Source organism: Meriones unguiculatus, chromosome 2 (genome assembly GCF_030254825.1).
Source record: "Meriones unguiculatus strain TT.TT164.6M chromosome 2, Bangor_MerUng_6.1, whole genome shotgun sequence".
Lineage (NCBI taxonomy): Eukaryota > Metazoa > Chordata > Mammalia > Rodentia > Muridae > Meriones > Meriones unguiculatus.
This window is the reverse complement of record NC_083350.1, coordinates 115,165,304-115,190,259: the sequence shown is the minus strand read 5'-3', so window position 1 is coordinate 115,190,259 and position 24,956 is coordinate 115,165,304. Positions and strand designations below refer to the sequence as shown.

General features: G+C 35.8%; 2 protein-coding genes across 30 annotated transcripts in view; one reads left to right on the top strand and one right to left on the bottom strand.

Annotated features, from left to right (window-relative positions):
* Positions 1–12,519, top strand: part of Acss3 (acyl-CoA synthetase short chain family member 3) — a 231,985-nt gene extending 219,466 nt beyond the window's left edge. For all 3 annotated transcript variants that reach the window (XM_060378011.1, XM_060378010.1, XM_060378009.1), the window contains 3 exons: positions 10,434–10,533; positions 10,618–10,793; positions 11,731–12,519. In XM_060378011.1, the coding sequence (XP_060233994.1) occupies positions 10,434–10,533; positions 10,618–10,793; positions 11,731–11,799 (345 nt within the window). In that variant the 3' untranslated portion in view covers positions 11,800–12,519. The remainder of the gene's footprint in view (positions 1–10,433; positions 10,534–10,617; positions 10,794–11,730) is intronic.
* A 3,356-nt stretch (positions 12,520–15,875) lies between these two features.
* The window catches only part of Ppfia2 (PTPRF interacting protein alpha 2), a 513,258-nt gene continuing 504,177 nt past the window's right edge, over positions 15,876–24,956 (bottom strand). For 16 of the 27 annotated variants that reach the window (XM_060377982.1, XM_060377985.1, XM_060377980.1 and 13 more), the window contains 3 exons: positions 20,471–20,630; positions 19,195–19,286; positions 15,876–17,311 (listed from right to left, as the gene is read on the bottom strand). In XM_060377982.1, the coding sequence (XP_060233965.1) occupies positions 19,228–19,286; positions 20,471–20,630 (219 nt within the window). In that variant the 3' untranslated portion in view covers positions 15,876–17,311; positions 19,195–19,227. The remainder of the gene's footprint in view (positions 17,312–19,194; positions 19,287–20,470; positions 20,631–24,956) is intronic. The other 11 variants (XM_060377987.1, XM_060377984.1, XM_060377986.1 and 8 more) reach the window with 1 other exon arrangement.

Genomic DNA, 24,956 nt, shown 5'->3' with positions numbered 1-24,956 from the left:
CAACTCAATTAATCTTCCACTTCGTCCTGTGATTGGCTGCCAGGATAGAGTACTGCTTTTAAAGCTCCATACAGAATTCAAAAGCCTTTATAAACTCTGGCTTTCTGCTCACCACTTGCTGGTCTCTGTGTGCTCGGGCTTCCTGTTCTGCCCTAGCTGATTATTTTTCAAACTTTTCCTGGTTATACTTATTGGAACTTCTATATTTTGAGGAACTTCCCATAATCATATATCTGTCTGTCTGTCATCTGTCTGTCTATCATCTCTATTTTTATCTCTATGTACCATCTATCTATATATGTAGATAGAGATAGATATGATAGATAGATAGATAGATAGATAGATAGATAGATATGGAAAAATATATCTAAATAGAAAAATGAGGGAATGGAGGGAGGAGGGAGAAGGGAGGTACAGATAGGAATAACAGGATGGGGTGAGGTAGTGCACATGGACAAAGTGTATTTGAGTATCAGTCAAAATCTCCTTATAAGCCAGTCACTGCATAAAATGAATAATTCCAACAAAAACTGAACATTTAAAACAGAAAATAAAAAAAGGAGTCAACTAATTAGAATCTGGTTTGTGAAACAACTTCAAATCATAACTTCTAAAGCACTGTACTTATGGTAAGAAATATGTATATTCTTTATTTCTAAAAGCATCATAAAATGCTCCAGAAAAACTGACAATTACCTTAATTTTTCAACTAGGATATAAAATATATGACTGAGAAAGGGATTATGTAACTATGAAACATCTGATAAGTATTTTAGCTTGTCAGATTTTATTGTAATCAGAAAAGATAAAATAGGTCTAGTTATTCAATTTTGTTTTCTGTAGCAAAACTCTACAATAGTTCTATTATTTAATGGAATAAACAAAGAACGATTCAATAAAGGGAAATGTTTAAGCTCACATAATAAACAATTCAGTGTATCAGGATCAAAAGATTCCAAAGACCCATTATTCTTCATAATTGGCAGCTTCATCTTCTCTAATGGCCATGCCTGACTTCAGGCCAAACTTAACAACTTAATTTTTCTTTCAATGATGACTTTACTTTTTCCTTTAGTGTCAGTCAGTGTGGTGTTCTTGAATAAAAATATGATAAAATGTCCTAGAACATGCTACCGTTTAGTATTATAACATTATCTTGTTATTGAATGGCAGCATTTTATCATAACCTGAAATAGAAATTTCTGCTTCATGTATTTCAGAGTGTGGTGAAATGGTGGTTCTTCTTGCATGAATATTTAATTTCTTGCTTCTAGAAGATTAGCACCAAAATTCATATGCATTTCTGTAGCCTAGCTAATCAAATATGATGATGATGTCTGCATAGCTTTTATCGGCAATTTTTTAGTTTCCTTAGTTTTAGAATGAAAATTATTGTTGTATTCAATTATATGCTGTGAATTTTTATGTTTCTTCTGATATCCTTCCCACTGTGAGGAACAACAGATTTTAGACCAGCTGAAATTAACAGATACAGAAGAAAATAAAAACAAGCCAGATTTGTTCTTTCTACAGGAAGATTGTTACAGATTATGGGCTAAAATATTTCTTAGCCCATTACTCTAACATCTCTTTTTTATATAAATTAATGATTAGCTTTGTTACATATTTATGCTTAATAAGAAACTAATCACCTCATTTCATATCTGGCTTGGTTTTCCTTTATTTGTAGCCTCCTCTAGAGTCACTGACTTATTGGCTTTTTTCTACTCCTCATAAAATCTTAGAAAATTAATGTAACGTATGTGCCTGCAGTGTTCTCTCTACTACCTCTTATTAACATGCCCAGTTTCACTATTTAGTTTCTAAAGTTTTCAGTGAGAAAAACTGGAGTCTTAAATCTCTTAGAAGTAGAACATGACATGTTTTATTTTTTTTTAATTCTTTATTAATTATACTTTATTCACTTTGTATCCCCCCCTGTGGTTCATTCCCTCCTCCCCTCCCAATCCCTCCCTTTCTCCACCCTCTGCAGGGATGCCCCTCCCCAAGCCCACTGATAGGGGAGGACTTCTTTTCCTTCCTTCTGATCCTAGTCAATTAGGTCTCATCAGGAGTGGCTGCATTGACATGTTTTATTAAGAAGTAATTCATACTGCACTCTACAGCAATTGGCCCTTAATGCTATCATATTATTATCATGTTTTTTAATGGTTATAATTTGTGATAACAAAAAAACCCATGTTTTAGTGTTTAGAATGAAAGGTTCTTAGTCTTCTGAAAAAATCCATTTATATAAAAGTAATAACTAGTTGCTGAATTTCAATATGGAAAGATATCTAACTTTTTCTAGTTTTACTAAGTAAAACTTTTAATATTTTAGTTTTTATTTTTTAAATTAAAATATAGTTACATCAGATGCTCTTTCTTTTTACTCCCTTTAAACTCTCCCACATAGCTCTTTTCAGATACATAGACTATTCTCATATGTATCTATGTTACCTATCTATATCTATATTTATATAAATCATCTATATAGCTTGTCTATCTCTATCTGTTGTTGTAAATATAATGATATCAGGCTGTATAAGTTTTATTATTTTTCCTAGAATTATTTTGGTGGTATTATTTAACCTGCTGTCACAATTAATAAGACACAAATACCTGTTAGATTTTATAATTGCCTTATTTATCTTGGGCTAGGCATATATTTCCACCTATGCTGTCTCAATAACCTCCCCATCCACCAGCCTCCATCCAATGCCATTAACCTTAACCATTCCTATCTGGGCTGCCTTCTTAATGTTATAAATACTTGCTTATATTTTTAATCTGAATTACTCTTTTACTTGACACCTTTGGAGTCCTTCCTCCCAGACCACTTGGTTTCTTTTCCATGCTAGCCCATTATGGCTTCCTCCTCTTTTCTCTCTTTCCTTCCCTCTGTCTTCTTCCCATGATTCTCCTTTCCCCAAAGCCTGGGAACCTTAGCCACACCTGCTTTCTTCTGCCCTGCCCAAGTACAAACCTTTTACTCAACCAATCAGCAATAATGTGTTAGGCAGGTTTACACAACAAGGATAGGGCAGTAACCAGATCTTGAAAGCCAGTCATTAGCATCAAAATAGAAGCATAAGACCAACACAAAACATACATACACACACAAATATATATATATTTGTGTGTGTCTGTATGTTTTGTATATATATATATATATATATATATATATTTAGAGAGAGAGAGAGAGAAGGAGACAGAGAGACAGAGAGACTTACAGAGTCTGTTTAGTATTGCTTGTTGCTTGTGTGTATAACATTTTGGGGTTGATCACTTGGTATTGAATAACCAATAAATAAATAAAATTTTAAAAGGGTATTGAATTAGTGAACATGAAACTGGCAGATGCTCTATGACAATTCCTGTCAGAAATGTTTTATAAAATCTGTTCTTTCCATTCTTCCTACAAGAAAATGGAGCTGTCAAATAGTTTTTATAAATTTAAAAGGACATAATTCTTGCATTCCCTGTTCAAGAAATAGCCTTCTGTGACTACTTAGTAATAGGGATCTATTTTAAAGACGATTAATCATTGAAAGCCTAGCAAGGAGCTAGAGAACAGAGGAACTTGGAGGAATTTCAAAGCATTCTAATGAAAATTGTGACTGAAATATTCTAGTCATGGTTACGGAGACAGCATGAGTAGGAGGCAGCATACTGTCTTACTCAGCTCTATCTTACTGCTGTAGACAATGTCCATTGCAAAAACAATTTGGACTCTCGAACTTCAGCCTTTCATCTGTGGCTAAAGTTTCGGTTTGTTAATCAATCTAATAGTCTCACTGAGCGTGTGGGGATTTACTGCCAAGTCTCTTCCTGGAAAGCCCAGGGCAGTGTCTTTGCACATTTCTCCCAGGGCTAGTCATTCTGATCAAGTACACTGTTTTCAAGTTAGCTATTTTATTTGTCATTTTAAAAATGATTGCTCTAAGATAACTGACTGTTTTGACATCTAGTTTTATGTCCTCTCTAAGGACCTCTGGCAGTTTTAGTTCTACCCAGTATTATATATATATATATATATATATATATATATATATATATATATATATTGCCTTTACTTCTGAGTGTTTCCTGATGGTGCTGCTGAACCTCTGTCACCCTGTACTGGAGTTCACCAGTGGCAGAACTGGAAATCATCCTCCTTGTTTCCACCGTGGAGACCAACAGTTGCCACAGAAAGACGTGGAGGATGATTAATTTTTTAGTATTTCTTCTAACATTAAAATAATTATTAAAATTTTTTGGTCCAATTATATCATTTTTCCTTTGTTCTCTTCAACTTCTCCTATGTGTTCTCACTCTCACTCCTCTTATGTCCTTCCTTTAAAGGCTTTCAAATTTTTGGCATCTTTCTCTACTATTATTATTGTTACATATAGCTATAATACATATGTAAAGATAGAAATACAACTTATTGAGTCTGTTTAATACTGCTTATATGTAAAATTCTTAAAAACATAACTTCCAATTTTAAGTTTGTTACGTTGGGGACTTAAGACCTTATAAATTCATTAAAATTCCTAGAAAATGCCCATATTTGGAACAACAGTGAAGGATGTATACTAACAAATATTTGGAACAACAGTGAAGGATGTATACTAAGACAGTTATGTTTCAAGTTGTACTCCCGTCTTTTGTTAGTAATGCAAGTTCCTTATCAATGGTTCATTGGCTTCATGTGCAGGTGATGCACAGATAGGGCGTTCATCATCCTCCATGTGGGGTTTTGATGGTCTTCTTTATCTCAGATGTTGTCAACATGCATCTTCATGCTTTCCTGTGGAACTTTCTATTTAAAACCATCATTTACCATGCAAATATTACCCCAGAAACTAATAAAGCCTTCTATGGAAAAGTAACTGTTAATTGCCAGATGTAAGTGTCATCTTGGAGGCATACTGATGAATAGAGTCACCCTTTCTTGTTCTTTCTGGACGTTGGCTGTCTGGTTCAACTCAGCTGTTCTAGGTCAAACTTCTCTCCAAGCTGACTGATTTAACCTTGGCTTTTCAGTGATTTGCTCTGCATGGCCTCAAACTAACTCTAGCAATCTGTTCTAATCTTCTGGTTCCTTCCTATTTCTTTTCTTTTTTTGGCTTCAACTTCCTCAGCATGAACTGTATCAAACTAAATTTTACTTGCCTGAACTTATCTGAACCACCACTGTGCTGCCTTTTAGCTGACTCCGCACTGACTGCCAACTGATGGATCTCAACTCAACTCAACTGTGCTTTAGTCTCTATTTTGCAGAAGCTTGGGGCACCATTGAACATTATTGGTGACAGTTAACTAGTTAGCCACGTTAAAAATAAATAAATAAATAAAAATTAAAAAAAAAACTATTCTTAATACAATAAATCAAAACAACACCGAATATATATGTCATTTGCTCTGGGGAAGAGTTCTTTTTTTAGAGATTGGCAACTGACTATAATAATTAGCAGGTCTATTTGTAATAGCCTGAAACTGGAAGTAACCAGATGTCCCTCAATGGAGGAATGGATACAGAAATTGTAGTACATTTACACAATGGAATACTACTCAGCAAGTAAAAACAAGGAAATCGTGAAATTTGCAGGCAAATGGTGGGAACTAGAAAAGATTATCCTGAGTGAGGATCTGAGGTATCCCAGAAACAGAAAGACACATACAGTATATATTCATTTATAAGTGGATACTAGACATATAATGTAGGATAAACCCACAAAATTCTGTATACCTAAAGAAACTAAACAAGAAGGAGGACCCGGGGTAAGATGATCAATCCTCACTCAGAAAGGCAAATGGGATGGACATTAGAAGAAGGAGAGAACAGGAAACAGGAAAGGAACCTACCATAGAGGTGCCTCTGAAAGACTACCCCACAGTGTATAAAATCAGATAATGAGACTCATAAATAAACTTTGGACAGAGTTCAGGGAATCTTAGAAAAGAAGGGTGGGGGGAAAGGACAGGTGTTCCACAAGCATAGCAACAGAACCAAATATCTGGGCACAGGGGTCTTTTCTGAGACAGGTACTCCAACCAAGAACCATGCATAGAGATAACCTAGAACCCCTGCTCAGATGTAGCCCATGGCATCTCAGTCTGCAAGTAAGGGGAACAGGGACTGTCTCTGACCTGAACTCAGTGGCTAGATCTTTGGCTGCCTCCCTTGGATGGGGGAGCAGCCTTGCCAAGCCACAGAGGAGGTCAATGCAGCCAGTAGATGAGACCAGATAAGCTAGGGTCAAATGGAAGAGGAGGAGGACCTCCCTTATCTGTGGACTTGGAGAGAAGCATGGAAGGAGATGAGAGAGAGAAGGTGGGATTAGGAGGGGAAGATGGAGGGGGATATAGCTGGGATACAAAGTGAATAAACTGTAATTAATATAAAAAATAAAAATTTAATTAAAAATAATAATTTTCCAGGTAACTAGGCATTAAGTTATTCCTGTATTTTCAACATTTTTGGCTTTAAAAGTAAATAAAATTATGAAATGTAAAGCAGTTGAGAACATCTACAGACAAAGAATAAATTCCATTCTGATAGCAAGTATTTGGTGTGCACCATTCTCAGCACTTATATAGGAGTTAATCGCTGTGGGCATGGGAACACTTACAAGCTAGGAGGTGAGAGATGTAATGAAGAAATGATTTTTATATCCACTCAGGACCATGTAAGGTTGCATTTGCTCTGTACAAATTATTCTGTGTTTATTATTCTGAGGGTTTTGAAAAAAAACTGGAGTTTTAATATGGCTTCATAAAAGCAAACAATAAAGCAATAACATCATCAAACGATAACAGTAGCAACAAGAAACACTTTGATCTAAAAGGGGCACATTCCTAATTCAGTTGTGTTATATTTTACCCTGCCTTCTGGCTTTTTATCATACTACATCAGTTGATTTTTTTAATGTGTGTCCATTAGATGTTTGAGATACTCGTATGTCCTTTAACCTATGTTCTTGCCACTTTTCCCCTAAATAATATGATCTGTGTCTACATCTTCCATTGCCATGTTTGTATGAATGATATCTAGATGTGATTTTCAGAGCACGAATCTCTTAAGATCCCTGTATACAACTCCGCTACTTGGGTGTCCCCAAGGTACCTAAAGGGAACAACTCTAAGACAATACATGGTGTTTTTTCCTAAGCCTAGCAATTTCTAGATAAAACAACTCTATTACCATCTAACCAGTTAATCAATGTTAAACCTCACAAAGTTTTCCTTAATTTCTCTAGATTATTCATGACATAAATCCAAACTTTTATCACATATTGTCTGCTTTGTTTCTTAATATAGTTGTATATCCACTTCCATAGCCTTAAGTATACTGTAAGTCTCTTAGAGTGTTAACTTGTGTAAACCTACACTGCTCTCAATAGTTTGCTAGACTCCAGACTAAAACCAAAGTAAGTCTATTTTTCTCTAAATTTTTCTTTAGTATAAAAAGTCAATCTGAAAATGAATAGAGTATGATTTCAATTTTATGGGTCTATCAAAAAGGAATTCAGATAGAGCAAAAAGATCATTGCTACTAAGGGTTCATGGAAAGCAGGTATGAACAGCCTCTCAGGGCAAGTGTAAATAAACCAGGCTGTTCTGTATATTGTACAATGATGATGCATGTCATACATTGTTAGAATTTATAGATTAAAACAAAAGTGCACAAGTATGTAAACTGTAAACTACAGTAATGACAATGTCTAATACTGTTCTTTATTTATAACAAATATCTCACTTAGGTACAGTGAGTCATGGGGCTGTGTACATGTGAGGGCATGGTCTATACGAGAATTTTCTACTTTTTGCCTAGCTTAATATAATTTTGTGCCTACTTAAAAAAATATATTTAACAATTTTACTCTGACTTTGCATCTCCTCCTCCTAAAGTTGTACTCTTTCCCAATGTTGCTAAAAATAAAAGTTGAATTAGAGCAATAATATAGGATAAACATGCCAAAATCTGCACACCTAAAGAAGCTAAGCACGAAGGAGGACCCTGGGTAAGATGATCAGTCCTCACTCAGAAAGACAAACGGGATGGACATTGGAATAAAGAGAAAACAGAAAACAGGACAGGAACCTACCACAGAGGGCCTCTGAAAGACTCTACCCAGCAGGGTATAAAAACAGATGCTGAGACTCATAACCAAACTTTGGGCAGAGTGCAGGGAATCCTATGAAAGAAGGGGGAGATACTGGGACCTGGAGAGGATAGGGGCTTTACAAGGAGAACAACAGAACCAAAATATCTGGGCACGTCTTTTCTGAGACTGATACTCCAAGCATGCTCCATTCATGGATATAACATAAAACCCCTGCTCACATGTAGCCCATGGCAGCTCAGTATCCAAGTGGGTACCCTAGTAAGGGGAACAGGGGCTGTCTTTGACATGAACTCAGTGTCCTGCTCTTTGATCACCTCCCCCTAAAGAGGAAGTAGTCTTTCTAGGCCACAGAGGAAGACAATGCAGCCAGTCCTGATGAGACCTGATAAACTAGGTTCAGATGGAAGGGGAGGAGGACTGCCCCTATCAGTGGACTTGAAGAGGCAAATGGGAGGAGATGAGGGAGAGAGGAAGGGCAGGATTGAGTGGGAATGAGGAAGGGGGCTACAGCTGGGATACAAAGTGAACAAACTGTAATTAATATAAAAAGTTAAAAATTTAATTTAAAAAAGTTAAATTAAGTCCACTAAACAGCTCCTATGTATCAGGTAGCTGCTTCTCTTCTATGATCACCATTGTCTGTTTTATGCATGCCAGGCTCACTCACTTTTTTCTGATATGAATTGATCTTGTACGGTTTCACTGAGATTTTCTTTTGCCCCCTCCTCCTTGCCTGGTAAATATCTATTCACATCTCCTATTGTCATTTTTAAATTTTTTAAATTTTAGTTTTTTTATATTAATTAAAGTTTATTCACTTTGTATCCCCGCTGTTGCTCCCTCCCTCATTCCCTTCCAATCCCACTCTCACGCTCATCCCCTCCCATGTGCCTCTCCAAGTCCACTGATAGGGGATGTCTATTGTCATTTAATAAGAGGTTCATATCTCTGAAGTTCATATCCTTGGGTGATGTTAGCAGCCTTTAGATATTGCATTTCTCAGAAACCTTAGCCCTTTTGTAGATACATGTTCATGAAATTAAGCATTCATGATAACAGGTTGCTCCATCTTCCCTGGTAGGCAGGGCTCCCTGAAATGCTTCTCTATATGGTTTTGCTCTTCACAGAGCCTACTGCAGTAGCACTGTAGTTTAGAAAGCAGACCGCGTTTGTTGAATGAATGAACAGAAGATTTTTTTTTTTTAAAAGCTCTAGAGAATGAGCTTTGAATCAAGACAATTGACTGTTCTCTATTGTTAGACATTTGGAAAGACTGAAATACATATCAGTATCTGAGGAGGACTTTTGCACAGATTTTTCTAAGTCCTACTTAAGCAGATAATTTAACCATAGGCATCTATGTGTCATGTGGTAGATCAATCTGTGATCCTAGAAAGATAGCTGTTTTGTTCTATATGACCTAGAGAGAGCTTAGGGAGAATACTGTAAGTAGTGGTGTATGCCTTTAATCCCAGCACCCAAGAGACAGAGGCAGGAGGATCTCTGAGTTTGAAGGCAGCATGGTCTACAGAATGAGTTCTAGAACAGCCAGAATGACACTGTGAAATCTTGTCTTTAGAAACAAAAACAAGCAAGCATGGTCTGGAGAGATGGCTCAGTGGTTAACTGTACTGGCTGCTCTTCCAGAGGTCCTAAGTTAAATTCCCAGCAGCCATCTATAATGATATCCTGTGTCCTCTTCTGCTGTACATGCAGGCAGAATACTGTATGCATAATAAATATAAAAAAGCAAGCAAACAAACAAACAAAACAGAAATTGTTTCCTATAGTGGCGACAATCTGATACCAGGGCTCCTCTTCGTGGCAAACCTCCCCAGGTGCTGGAAAACCCTCTCTAGGAGTAAGGACCCACCTGCTGAATAGAATGTTCTGTTTAGCCCTCAAAAATAAACTCACTCTTTCATCTTGGGGCATCCTTGAATTCCCCTGAAAGTCACACTTATTAGGTAGGAAGGCCAGAAATGAATGCAAATGCCCTCAAGGCTTTCTGTTAGAGAAGGCCTGTGTGTTTTGTCTAAATATGGTACCTAGAGCACATTTTTCTTTGACTTCATTAATAAGACATTACCATGAATAAACAATCCCTCTCCTTTTCGGGTAAGCCAAGCAATTTATCTTTGTTACTGTCAGCCCTTAGTAGCCACCTTGGGGATCACAACTGTTCACCTAAGACGTAATGATGTGAACTGGTAGGAAATTTCAGAAAAGCTGCTATGGATTTGGTGATTCTCTTTCTTTATGTATTAATATTATAAACATATATGGATTCTAAAGGCATGCCTTTTCTCTTTACAGTCAGTCCTTTCACATGGCACTGTGGCTGACTGCGCTGTGGTTGGCAAGGAAGACCCCTTGAAAGGTCACGTGCCCTTAGCACTCTGTGTGTTGAAGAAAGGTGAGACATCTTTGTCATCCCTGACTGTTTGTGTATGAATGAGTGGCACTAACTCATTACTCACTAGCTCACCTTTCTCACTAGATATAAATGCAACAGAAGAACAAGTTTTGGAAGAAATTGTGAAACACGTTAGGCAGAGCATTGGCCCTGTGGCTGCTTTTCGAAATGCAGTTTTTGTCAAACAGTTACCCAAAACCAGGTCTGGCAAGATTCCACGGTCTACACTGTCTGCCCTGGTGAATGGCAAGCCTTATAAGGTAAATGATTCAGGACCTATAATGCCGAGTCCTGAAATGGTTTCCATTGTGTTTGGCACCAGCAAAATGCTATTAGATTAAGATTTTCAATCATGATTTCTCTCTCCTGAAAACCTCCTTCATTTTCTGTAAGAAGAAAAGTTTGAGAAAGTGTTGATTAAAAATCATGTGCTTTAATTACAGGAACTGTGGTGTGAACTTTGCTTGTAGCAATTTTGTAAATTTCAAAGAGACTTGCAGAAATTCATTCCTTTGAACTAAATGTACATATTGCTTCATTACAGTCACTAATGATCATCCATGATGAGAAAGTGAAGTATTATGAGAAGTCTAAAATGTTCCAATACATCAGTTCTAATTATTTCTAATTATTTCTACTATTATGAGAGAAAATAGTTTTAGGAAGCTTTAGACTGACTCAAGCACATATGTGTTTTAATGTCAAGGCTTGTTATTGGCAAGAACATCTGTAATTTCATCAAATTATTTATATAATAATAATTACTTGCCTGTGCAAATTTCAGAATAAATAAAAATTCTGAAGAAATATGTAGAAATATCAAAAATTTTGCTGAACAAACTTATACCTTTACTACTGCAAAAGATGAAATCTTAATTATTTGGCTTGAAATTCCACATTTTGCATATTTTATAGGTGTTTTCTGAAATAATTGGGGTTATAAACTGTGTGTGTCTGTAATCCTAGTATTTGGGAGGTAAAGCCAGGCTGATGAGGAAATCATGGCTGAGGAAGTTGGCTACACAAGGTGTTTGAAGCCAACCCATGATACACAAGACCCTATCTCAAGAAAAAAAATCAAAACAAAATATAAAAGAAAAACAACAAAAATGAGCAGACAAAAAGCATGTTTGTTGGACAAAGAGTCAGCAAAGTTCCAGGACAGGCGATCATCTGACATTTCCTATTTCTTTCCAGGTGACCCCTACCATCGAGGACCCCAGCATTTTCGGTCACATAGAAGAAGTTCTGAAGCAGGCCTTGTGATTTTTGTTTACTCTTTTCAGTCAGTTTGCCTTAATTTTCCAGCTGGAATTAAGTTGTTAAATTTCTATAAATAGATACTTGAAAAATCTTTTACCCATCGACTCAAACGTGAACTATAGCCTTAAATCAGTCTGGTGGCCCTTGAAATGAAGCAGAATGTTTTGTTTCACATGAGCCAGTTTGTATTGTTACCTCTTTCCTGTAACATGGATCATGATATGCTATCTAGCATATTAAGGAACATTTCTGTATTCTGTGATTTTACAAATCCATGTGCCTTACAGACACATTTTAATTGAAAGTAGCTGTACTGTAAAGGTACTTCCTTGAGATAAGATTCGGCCACTCTTTGATCAAAATCTAAACTAAAATCAAGTTGGAATATAATTTAAAATGTTATTGTGGTTGACTACCTTAATTTTAGGTAACCATCTAGATAGACTAGGTTGCCTAGCAACATAAGACCCCAGGGTCAAGCACCATTTCCAGGTTGCTTGTTGCTGGGTAAGGAGAGGCATCCTTCCACCAAATCTTTCGTGGAGATAAAGGCTCCTGTGTTCTCCTTTTATGGTTGAGAGTGTGCATCTTGATGCCTTCATTTTCGATGGAATCAAGGAATGGCATACAAATTGAAAGGAATGACAAGAAGGATGTTTTAAGAATAAATTGGAAGGCTTTCATCTCATGTAACAAATCAATAAACTTTCTGGGTAATATCAATGAGCCTCCATTCTCTTTTTTTCTCTTTTCTCCCTCCCTCTCTCTCTTCCTCCCTCCTTCCCTCCCTCCGTCCTTTCCTCTTTTCTTTCTTTCTTTCTCTCTCTCTCTCTCTCTCTCTCTCTCTCTCCCTCTTTCTTTCTTTTTTTTTGATAAGTTCAAATTTCCTAGGTTGGCTTTACATTTGCGATATAAGTGTGGCTGAATTTACTGCTAGAGGCATGAATTAAAATATTTAGTCCTAAATTAACATTGTTTTCCTTTTGAGGATTGGATCCAGAGCCTTATGAATGTTAGGCAAGCCCTCTTCCACTAAGCTATAGCCCTGGCCCTCGATAAATTTATGGTGGGTCCTTGAGCTACATATCTGAACAAGTGATTTTAAGAAAAATAGCTGGTGGGGTGGTGCATGCCTGTAATCCCAGCACTCAGGGAGGCAAAGGCAGGTGGATCTTTGTGAGTTCGAGGCCAGCCTGGTCTAAAAAGCAAGTCCTGGATGGCCAAGGCTACTCAAAGAAGCCCTGTCTTGGAAAAAAAAATATATACAAAAATCAAAACCAATCCAAAAAGAATAAAGAAAAAGAAAGAAAAAAGGAAGGAAGGAAGGAAGGAAGGAAGGAAGGAAGGAAGGAAGGAAGGAAGGAAGGAAGGAAGGACTACCATATTACAAGAGCCTCTGGTTTGTCAAGAGAACTGCAAACATTTACTTTTATTGCAAGTTTTAGTTTTGAACACATGTTAAATCATCTAATAATCATGCTCTAACATATATTTCTATCTATATCCTTTTGAAATGATTGACCTATTAAAAGTAGAATAAGATTTTAATAAACTTACAGAAATATATCAACTAACTAGAATAGAAAGAAATAGTTAGTTAACTAGCTTAGAGCTCTGCATGCATAAATCATCAGGGCCCATATTAAATCCAAAAGTATATACTGTGTTCATTGGAGACTTCTCAAAATAATTATTTAATTCTTTAGTCTTTTGGAAACATTATTATGAAGAGCACAATATCCTAACAGAATAGTCAAAATACATGAAATATCGGTAAGAAATAAGAGATTAGAATCTACTTTTCATAAAAGTTATGAATATTTTACATAAAATCTCTATTTTTATGCCTCTTTGGTCTGTGGTCTAACAGAAGAGTTGAAATGCAAGAAATGTAGGTGAGAAATAACAGATTGGAATTTACTTGTCATAAACGTTATGTATATCTTATATAATAGCATTTTTAGGCCTCTTTGGGCTGCTGCTTGAAAAATAAATGGCATATCAAAGGAAATTTTTATTGATGAAACTACCTTCTTTATTGGTAAATTTGAATACAGTATCTTTATCATCTTTAATTATTTTGGTAGCCTGAATTAAACCAACTTTATAGACATTTCATTACTTGAAGCTATTGGATTCCTTGACTTATTCATTGTATGTGTAATTTTATTAATTAGAGACCTAAATTACACATCAATAATTTTAATATGTTCATTATTTTCCCCAAATGAATCAGATACTCTACCTGAATTTGTCATTTTTCATTTACAAGTTATAAACTCAGGCAGATCTAAGAATTGAATAAAGATTTTATCTTTGGATGATTTGCAGATTTCTCCTCTTTATCAGATCTGAAAGGACAACTGAGCAAGCAGGCATGAGTTATTTTCCAGCTGAAGAAATCATAAAGAGAGAGAGATAGAACAAAACAAACAAACAAATGAACAAAGAAATAAAAAGGCAGTGTTTCTCACTTGGGAAGAACCTACTTCCTACAGTTCAATAAGGAAATTCATCTCCTCTGCAGACTAGAGACCGTGATCACTGTCCTGGTGCTAACATGAAGGAGGAAATATATAACTTAGTCATTTTAATGCTTAAAATTTAGGGAGAAAATTCAAGAACTTTCTCTTTTATATCTCACCATAAGGTGTTTGGCCAAATTGCATCTAAAATATTTTGAATTGAATGCGTCTCTGATAGCAATAATGTAATCTAAGAAATGGGGCCATACTTAAATTTCCCAAGATGAATTCTGCACTCTTCTATTTTATGAAAATTTTAAATTTGTAAGACATTTGAGAAACAAAAATAAAAGGCAATATTTTAATGTTTAATATTTAAAGAGTGTGACTATTTATTGTTTTTAATATTTAAAGAGTGTGACTATTTATTGTTTCCATACAAAATACACTAACTAGATAAAAATAAAACTTGTTTTAGATTTCAAAAGTTGGTTTTATTAATATAAAATAGTATTTAAGGAGGGTTGGTCTGATATTCTAAGAGGTTTGAATTCCTAATGTTGATGGTCAAAAGAGTAATAATAATAATAAAACAGAAACACAGAAATTTAAGCCTCAATCCATGAAATTGGTATATATATATATATACATATATATTAAAGCATATTTTATGTTTCTCTTGAGGAAAGTAGTTGGATACTTTGTACCACATTGTTAGGACCTACTACATATCATCAGTATTTTTTATAGAATTTCTAAAAAGAAGAAACTGCTTTTGTCGACAGTGGTGGCTATAATTGGATATTGATCTTCCCCCAGAAGCTTCTATGCAGAACGACTGGGCAGGGTGATACTGATGTGAACTGTGCCCCTCTTATGAGGACAGTGTCCTCAGTTTCATCAACTTTCTCTCTTCAAAAAAAACACATTTTTTAATATTTTTTATTTATTTAACTTTATTTTATGTGCCTTAGTATGAAGGTATCAGATCCTTTGGAACTACAGACAGTTGTGAACTGCCATGTGGGTGCAGGGAATTGAACCCATGTCCTTTTGAAGGGCAAGGCAGTGCTCTTAACCACTGAGCCATTTCTCCAGCACTCTTTTCTTTTCATGACAGTGGAGTAAGCAGTTTTCTCCTGTAGAAGCTTCCTACCACGCCATTCCACCCCACTTGGTTTCCCAAAGCGTGCAGACTTCCGGTTCTTGAGCTAGACCATCACAAACTGTGGGCCAAAATAATTTTTTCTTCCTTATAAGTTACTTGTCACAAGTATTTTACTACAGCTATGCAAAACTGTTTGTCACATATTATCTAAGTACTAATATTCCTAGCATAAGTATCTTAGTTTCTCTCTTATATTCTATTTAGATGAATCAAGAGTCTCATCATTAGATGCTCTTAGACAGTTCTCTCATTGATTTTACTCAAGCAACGTTAAGAAAAAAAAAAAAAAAAATCCAAACCACTTCTATTAGCTGGTTTAGACCTCCCTCTAGTGGCAGACTCGATTTTGAATAAAACTGCATTAGAAATCATTGAATGATTTTCTTTGTAATTCGAGTACATGGTTAAATTTTATGCTACTAGAAAACAAAGCTTAAGCAGAAAACTGGAAGCATTTTTTTTATTGACAATGGAGAGGTTTTGTTACCATTACCTTTTGATTAAATCTGTTCAACAAAAATAGACATCAAAACAAATGTACGTGCAAATATAACAAATTAATATACAAAAATGAATTTACTAATGACAGGTCTTGCATTTAATAAGACCAAGCAGCAGGAAAACAGCAATTAAATCAATGGTATTATTAAATTGGTTTCACTTTGAAATCTCCCATATGAACAAAGAATAAACAACAGTGACACCACCAAATAAAGCCACAAGGAAGAGATTACTCTTCTATACTTTTTATACACTATATATGTTAATCATTCTGTCTTTTTTCCTCTGATGAAAGTGAATTTAGGGAAATTACAAAAGAAAAAGGTAATATCAGCTGAAGGCTTGTAATATTAGACTTGATTTTGGGTAATGCCCTGTTAGCAGTGATTTTATAAAGGTGTTGGGTTATGGGGTTCTGTTTTATGTTTATTTGTTTCCAGTGGAAACAGGCCTCAGGCTCTCCAGAGGTTGATAGTCACTGCCCAGTACTGGCTGGTAGTTCAGGGTATTTGAATTAGCATGTGGCTATTAGTAAAGTGTGTGTGAGTTTGTGTATGTGAGTGTGTGTGTGAGTGTGTTTGTTTCTTGGTCCACAGGCAACATGATTAGGTAACGGTTTTCTTAATATAAATTTTTAAAATCATTGCATTTGACTTTTGTAAACAGTTTGGCTTTGTTTTCTACTGAAAAGGAGGTTAAGCCATCACAGTGTTTCTTCAAAAGTTCGAGGGCATAACGGCCCTGATTGCCTTTAAAGGTCATTTTTGGGCTCCAGGTCCAGGTTAAATCATTCCATTTTTTTTTTTTTTTTTTACATGATCAGAGGCAGGTGTTCAGCTTTAAGGTCTGACAGACTTGAGAGTGAAGCATGTTGAAGCAGGAAACACGCTTCTAGGAAACATATTGATTGTTACAATTCAAAAACCGTAAAAATGGTGGAATGGTAAAATACGAACAGTACTTGGAATTGTTCAATGTTTGCACTCGAGACTCCATGAACCATATATTTTATTTTTTTAAAAAATCATATTTATATCCATTTACAGAAGACTTACACATTTAAAAAGAAATAATACACAATAATACATAAATGCCTATTATATTACAACATGAAAAAAACAAGTGGTTCCATCTCATAAAAGCATCAGATGTACAGAATTTATGGCATGGATGATGCTCATATTTTGGATGACTTAAACATTTTATTACAATCATAGTAAACTAATCAAACTTAATATCCAATTCCCCCCAAAATGACGTTTACGTTTGGTAAACCGTTACTTATATTATTTCCTTAGAATTGAGTCTTCACAAAGAATTTCTCCGTGTGTCGTCTGATGTGCTAGTGCACTTTAGGTCGTGTAGACTGAAAAGATGACATCTGAAAAGACACGAATGCGAAGCCTGAGTTCACTGGCGACTCCCAAGCATGGATCCCACACCATTAGTAAGGGTTGAACTTTCATACAGCCCGAATAGGCCTGTTCTAGAGGCCTAATGCAAGGAAAGTATCTAGGTTGTAGTAGATGGTGTGACATTTACTATTCTACACTTATTCATTTACTAATTTTTTAATGAAAATTTAGCAGGATTTGTTCAACTTGAGAGAAGTATAACTGTAACAGGAACAGTCATAAAATGTCAGCATGATTTCTAGATTTTTTTATAGGTTGCTAATTATTAAATTGGGTTGAGTTGACCTATTCCATGAAATAAATCCATATTCTACTTCATATATTTAGAGTTTTTAGGATATTTTTCTTTAATCATGACAGAACATAAAACACAGCGCATTTTGATGTTTCTGTACCAGCTCTGTGTATTTCACCAAAGGTTCCAGTCATGACATCATACAAGAAAGCCTCACAATTACACTTACTGACACATTAAGCTAATAAAAAGTATGTTTATATTTAAATTTATCACCAAACTAAAAATATAGATCTCCTATTAACAAATAGTTATTCTATTTAATGGTTAAAAACTTAAAAAAATGAGCTAGAATGACATGCATGAAAAAAAAATAAATCGCAAATAGTTCAAGATTAATTCTACTCATGAGCCTAGGGCTAAGCGGCAAGCAACGCTGAACATATTAGTCATTTATAAACTGGTGAATTATTGAATTTCTGAGAAAATTATTATGTTATGTGTTGAATCCTTTGTAAACAGCATTTTGGAAAGTCTCTTATTTAGCCAAATGATTACATAGTATAGGCCATGCTTACTGAGACCAAATTGCATATCACAAAATTTTTATATTAGTGCAGCATTTTAAGAAATTAAATTGTCTGGATGCTTTTTTCCCCTCTGTCTTATCAGTTATTAACTCACGTAAGGCAACATGCCATTTCCTGTGTTACTCTCTCAAGACCAATGATATGCTGTAGAGAGATATTGATTCTAGGCAATGAATAATCTGTACCAGTCAGATTGCTTCTATGTCTTCTTGTCTCCTTTCCCATGCCTGGGCACAAATACTGTTGGAAAATATTTTCTCCTAAATATCAGCTCATTGACTATGATAGAATAGTTTGGTACACCCCAAAAATTTGCTAAGCAAATTTTAGGTTAAAGTGTTTTTCAAACATTTGAAATTTATAAAACTAGGAAAGTAGTTTTCCTCATAAGAAGGTTTGAATAAAATCTTGTTATGCCAACATACCAGCGATTTGCACTTCCTAATAAATGCCATGTATGAACATAACAAAGTTTTATGCAATTTCTATTCCTAATTATTTTTTCTATGTTATATATATCCCACATTCTTAAAATTCATGCTTAATTTCAGCAAGTATACATCATAGTGATGGGAAATAAAATGTTGACATTTCAATTTTTTTTTTATTTTCAACTTCCTTGTTAGTATTAATCCACATCTAATTTCCCATCTCTTGATTGTGAACTTGCAGAGATTCCTATTGTTCGATTTTGGCTTCCTTCTATGAAAGACACTTGAAATCTGTGATTCTTTTAAATGCCAGGCTCTTACTAATGGAGCTTTATGCCACTGCAAATAATATGCTTAGCAACCCGCCACTGAGGAATGGCTGAGTGGCAGGCTTTCAATAGGCAGACCACTAAACACAGAAGAGAGATAGTGATAGGAAATGCCAGATGAAGAGTTACAGTTTAAGATTCTTTGAGGGGGTGATCACCTCTGCACTGCTAAACCATACCAAAGGGTATGGGCTATATTGACTAGTCTCTGTAATCCCATCTTTCTGTTGGTTTGTTGTGGGTCGGCCAAGAGAAACTACTCACAGCAGGTCAGTGCTGTCTCCTTTGAGTGGCTTGTCAACATGAGTATGTGCGAACAGTGGAGTTGTCTAACCTCTGCAGTCTTGATGAAGCAACTGCAAATGAGAAAAGGGCTTTAGAGGTTCTCAGATAATAGATGAGAGAGATTGATTTTCTCCGCATAAAGGGATCCTGAACGTATTAGTACCCTGCCTTGTCTCAGACATAGGCCACTCACTCACGTTCCTCTTCTCTAGTCCCAGACACTAATGAAAATTCACCCAAGTGCAATTCAGCTGAGCTCTCCAGTTGCTATAGATCCCTCCTTAGATGGAATCTGTGGCAAAGCATCTCCCCAGGGTGAGTCCACTTTGCTGTCAAGAGGACTCTTAGGGAACTGAGTATTGTGGATTGTGCTATGTACTGACAAACTTCTATACTAATTTCAGTCGTGATAAATCACCCTGGAACCTTAGTAACAAGTCACAAAATAGTAAATTGTTAAAGAAATGTGGCTCAGAGGCTACACTTTATACTCAGATGAATTTTAATTGCCATAATGGCTTGGAAAAAATAAGGCTAGAAATGAAGATTCTAGATTATTATCTTAATAACAAGAGGAAGATTATTTTTCTTAATGCCTACAAAACAGACATAATTTGGGGATTCCTATTATTATTTCAAAGTTGTCTCTTCAGAATAACTGTTTTCTTTTGTGAAAGATGTAGCACAAGTCTAATGTCCACAGACGGAGATGTGATTGAGAAATCACTGCTGGTTTTGTGTTTGTTCATTACTTTTCTCATGTTTGTGATTGTTTATTTAATGCTTTCTGCCTGTGTCAGAGACAGAATATATCTAATGAATTTGAGTTTGAAAAATGAAATATACAATTTGTAATATTTCAATATATAAAAGTGTCAGAGTGAATTCCCATTTCTGGTGGGATCTGAGTTCGAACCCATCTTCCATTTTAAATAGATTGTTTTATTTTCAGCATAGAAAAGTAAAGAAACACAGATCATGCAGATGTGTGTTGTTTTTCCTGGATGTGGACATCAGTAGAAGTGTTTTGGAGGGAATGTAATTTATTTTTCAAATGTTTATAAAGTGTCATGGATTCATGCATTGATAAGTTTACAAATGGTCATTTTTTTGACAAAAGCAAAGTAAATTTCAAGCAAAGCAAACTGACTTAAGAAAAAAATCAATCCCAGAAATCTATGCAAATTTGAAGAACTATATAGCTTTGACTAAACAAGATTTTTACTTCATGAGCAGAATTGTGAAACTACTGTACCATCTGTCGTCATTTTTCTTGACTGCCCAGATGTCGTGGTCAACCTGAATCCAGCTGGTAAAGTTTCTGAGGACCCAGGCATCATGCTGATTCCATGAACTTCACGAGGAGGGAACTGCCTTCGCCAGGTTGAGCCACGTCTGAAATTCTTGTCGTCACTCTGCCAGTACAGAGTTAGAATTCAATGTCATGATACAAATACGCTCTGGTACATAAATCTGTGCGTTTAGGGACTTGTTATAAAGTTTATTTACATTCACTCTGTCAAGTACAGATAAGAAGGGTTTGCTTTAGCTTCACCTCCTCTGTTGATTTCATAATGAGATACTAAATATGAGAAAGATATGTTGTTTTAAATAAAATTTCAGTATGATTTAAAATCTAAAGTTTGTCACTTTTAAACATCCTGGAAGCCAGGAAATACTAAATATTTTCTTCTGTAAATGGATCATTAGGTTTATTTTGTTACCCATTGTGTTAACTGATTTTTCATTCTGAGATTATATTGTGAATTGCATCAGTCGTTAAGTAGAAAGCATTTGACTTGAATAATCAACAAATATAACTTTCATGTACACAAAAGGTAGATAGTATGCAAAAATCTATATTTGAGACAATCTGGTTAGCATTTGATACAATGGACTATAATATGAAAAAATGTTGAACTTATGATTTGTTAGATTTTAGGTGATTCCAAAATAACTCGAATTTTTGAGAACTTTTTCAGCTTTTCAATTAATATACTTGACTTTAAGGTAATGGCAAAAGGAAAATCTAACTCTAGTTAATAAATACTGCAATGATAATGACAGGGTTCCTGGTTACCCTTCAGAACTTGGTGGTAAGATCCTATTGCTGAAAACGCCAGATACATGAGTCATAAAACATTGTGAAATAAAGCTGGAATTTTTCTAGAAATTTCCTCCTTACTAACTAGCTTTTATAGCTCTATAATTCAGTGTGCTGATACTGGAAGAGAAAACTAATTACCAACCAATCTTGCGCATCTGCAAGACTGTTGAGTTGCAAGGATGGTTGGTTTGACAACATATGACCCATGGTGCACTCATGTTATGGGAGTAAATAACCATTTTCAGATTTAATGTAAGGTCTGCTCCAGAAGGTATGACTCATACTTTGGACCGTTTTCATGGCCAAAGACATGGGACTAGAGAGTGTCTAGGCCCTGAGGTAAATTCTACTAGTATTATTCTGCTAAAGATATAATTGACTTCTTATGACTTATTGATGTGCCTATGGATTAGCGTGGCTCTCAAACCTCATAAGAGAAACTTTTTTCCTCCAGACTGTGATTAAGCTAGAGACTCACAACAGGTCAAGGTACAGATAATAAGAAAAAGACGTCCTTATATTTGACATCTGTATCACATTCACTCCTCCCAAGGCTCGGGGATCATCGTGGAGGAAAGAATAGGATGATTACAAGAGTCAGAAGTGGTAGAAGACTTCAACGAAGCTGCGCTCCAGGCACAGCAGGATAGCCGTCCATATGAACTCACAGTGATTGTGCTAGCAGGCCCAAGACCTGTGCAAGCTCAAACAAGGTAGAATTCCAGCATGGAGAAGGAGGTGATCCTAAATTCCCACATATATCTTAGAATCTATTGATAACTGACAGTTGCTGGAAGAAGGAGAGTATTCTCTAAAGGTGTAACACCTGGGAGGGTGGCCACTTTGGATGGCCAATCACCCAATAGTATACAGGTAGCACTATCTGGATTCCATGTGCTTACAAAACAGAAAACAAACAAACAAACAAAAAGAATGGGTACCCAAAATTGGGAGGATATTGAGGGGATTTTTGGAAGCAGCTGGGGAGGAGTAGGTATAATTAAAATACAGTGTATGAATTTTCCATAAAGAAAAAATATATCATTTTGGCCACCAGTTCTGGTGTATCCTGATGACATAATCACTTTCATCTCTCTGCATATCCAAGGTATCTGTCCACAGGCATATTTTTTCCTTTCAGTTAGTAAGCAGAAGCAGGTACTTCACCAGTTTCTTTGTGTTTATTTCTAACAAATGTACAGTTCATTTCCTATAGATCTTATCTTCTAAGATGACCAAAACTTGCTTCCTGCAGCTCCCCAGCCCTATATGTAATAAACTGAGTATCACCTCACAAAGGCAGCAGGGAACTGTGGGCAGTGAGCAAATCCGTCCTTTACACCAGATTAGGGAGAATGTGTTATTGAGCATCCTGTGAGAGAGCAGCAGATTGGCCAGTACCCAGAGTCCTACCAGAAACATAGCGTAATGCGCTGCAGAGGTCTCCACTTGGGATAAGTCTTTTCTGCTGTTACGGTGATTTTTTCCTATGTGCCATCACCTGGCATGTGATGTACATGTGCAAGGGATCACAGTTCCAGCAGGGCAGTGCTGAGGTTAGATGAGCCTCTGTCCATGTAATTTTTAATTCTGTATTTTTTGCCATGCAAATAGGGATCATGAAAATCAAGGCAATCCTGGTTGACTAACAGGTTCTGGTCAGAAAGTCATGACACCAGGCATAGGACACAGGCCCACAGCTCTGTAGTGTCAGAGTATAGCATAATATAATATAGCATAATATATATTATATATCTGCTATATTATAATATGTAAATTTATTATGGCCTAACTTCTTGTTTTTTTAGAGAAATTGCCCTTAAGTTAAATATTTATCAATTACACAAAACTGACATTTTAAGGCTGTATGACTTTTTCAATAAACAAGTGAGTGAAGAGACTCAATCGTGACAGTCTCCCACTGTTCTTGCACTACATAAAGGAGTCGCTGCAGAACATCAACAGGAATTCCAGCAGCAATAACATGACAAAAAGTCTTTAATAAATAAAGTTAAGATACATCCTTTTAAAAAGAATCTTTAAAAATACGTGTACGTGACTTTGTGTGTGGGTGTATTTGTTTGCCGTACCTGCAGGAGACAGAAAAGTGTGTCCTATCTCCTGGAGCAGGAGGCGCAGGTGGTTTTAAGTTGCCTGATGTGGGTGCATGGAACTGAGCTGAGTTTCTCTGTAAGAACAGCGCATGTTATTAACAGCAGAGCTAAGAGCAGAGTCATCTGCAGTTTTCACTGCACAGGGACGACATTAGTTTATAACAGCAAAGTCATCTGCCTTGCTCATTTGAATACTGAATTATTGCTGTGTTTTCTGGTATTTCAAGTTATACATTCTTTGTGGACCTGGATTGAACCTAAGATTTTGCATTTTACAGGCCCACCTTTTACACTGAGCTACATTTTCAGCATAAAAATTTATTTTCAACAGCTGTCTTTATGTTAAGGAATGCCAGTACTTCCCACAGGACTTATGTGCCTCTATTTTCTATTCTATCCCAAGCTTTCCTTTTTACTTCTTCCAGGAAAAAAAAAAACATTAAAAAATCTCAGAAATGCTATATTAATGTATCTATCAATCATAAAGATTGCAAATCTCCATTGTATTTACTCATTTGCTCTCCAAATCACTTGGGCATGTATATGCTATGCTCAGGCCTTCTCTTTTTTCGTTATAACATTTAAGATGTTATTTATTTTTAAGGAAACAAAGCATCCCCCATGTAAAACTAGAAAAAAGTTTCCAATTCATTAAAAAACAAATTTTCTTCACTTCAATATTTTGAATTTTTTTGAAGATGTAATGACCCTTAGTAAAGCACTTTCCTTATTTAAAAGTTGAACTTTTAAATATTAGTGTTTTTTTTTTCGTGTTTCTTTTTTTTTTAATTTTTATTTTCTTATGTTAATTACAGTTTATTTACTTTGTATCCCAACTGTAGTCCCCTCCCTCATTCTCTCCCAATCCCACCCTCCCTCCCTCATTTCTTCCATGTCCCTCTGTAAGTCCACTGATAGGGGAGGCCCTCCTCCCCTTCCATCTGACCCTAGTTTATCAGGTCTCATCAGGACTGGCTGCAATGTCCTCCTTTGTGATCTAGCAAGGCTGCTCCTCCCTCATGCTGCGGGGGAGGCCAAAGAGCCAGCCACTGAGTTCATGTCAGAGACAGTCCCTGTTCCCCTTACTAGGGAAACCCCTTTGGATGCTGAGGTGCCATGGGTTAAGGCTGAGCAGAGGTTCTAAGTTATATCTATATGAAAGAAGGGGGAGTTAGTACGACATGGACAGGAGTGCCAAAAGGACCAAATATTAGTGTTTAATTTTTCTATAAATTTTAAGAAACTGTTTCTTGAAACTTTATTATCACTGCTCATAAATATGTCTTATTTTAAGTTAGTTTCGACATCTCAGTAAGAAACCAGCAACATTTATGAAAGTCGGTGCTAAATAAAATGTCAAAACTAATAAATATAACTTAAAATGTGAGAATAAATGAGAAGGTTTCTAGATGCTACCCATAAATTCTGCTCATCTGCAAGCACTACTGCAAGCATGGGTATGCTGTCACTCGTCCTATATACTGTGGGGTACCTTCCAAAATGTAAAATGTGCTTAGATC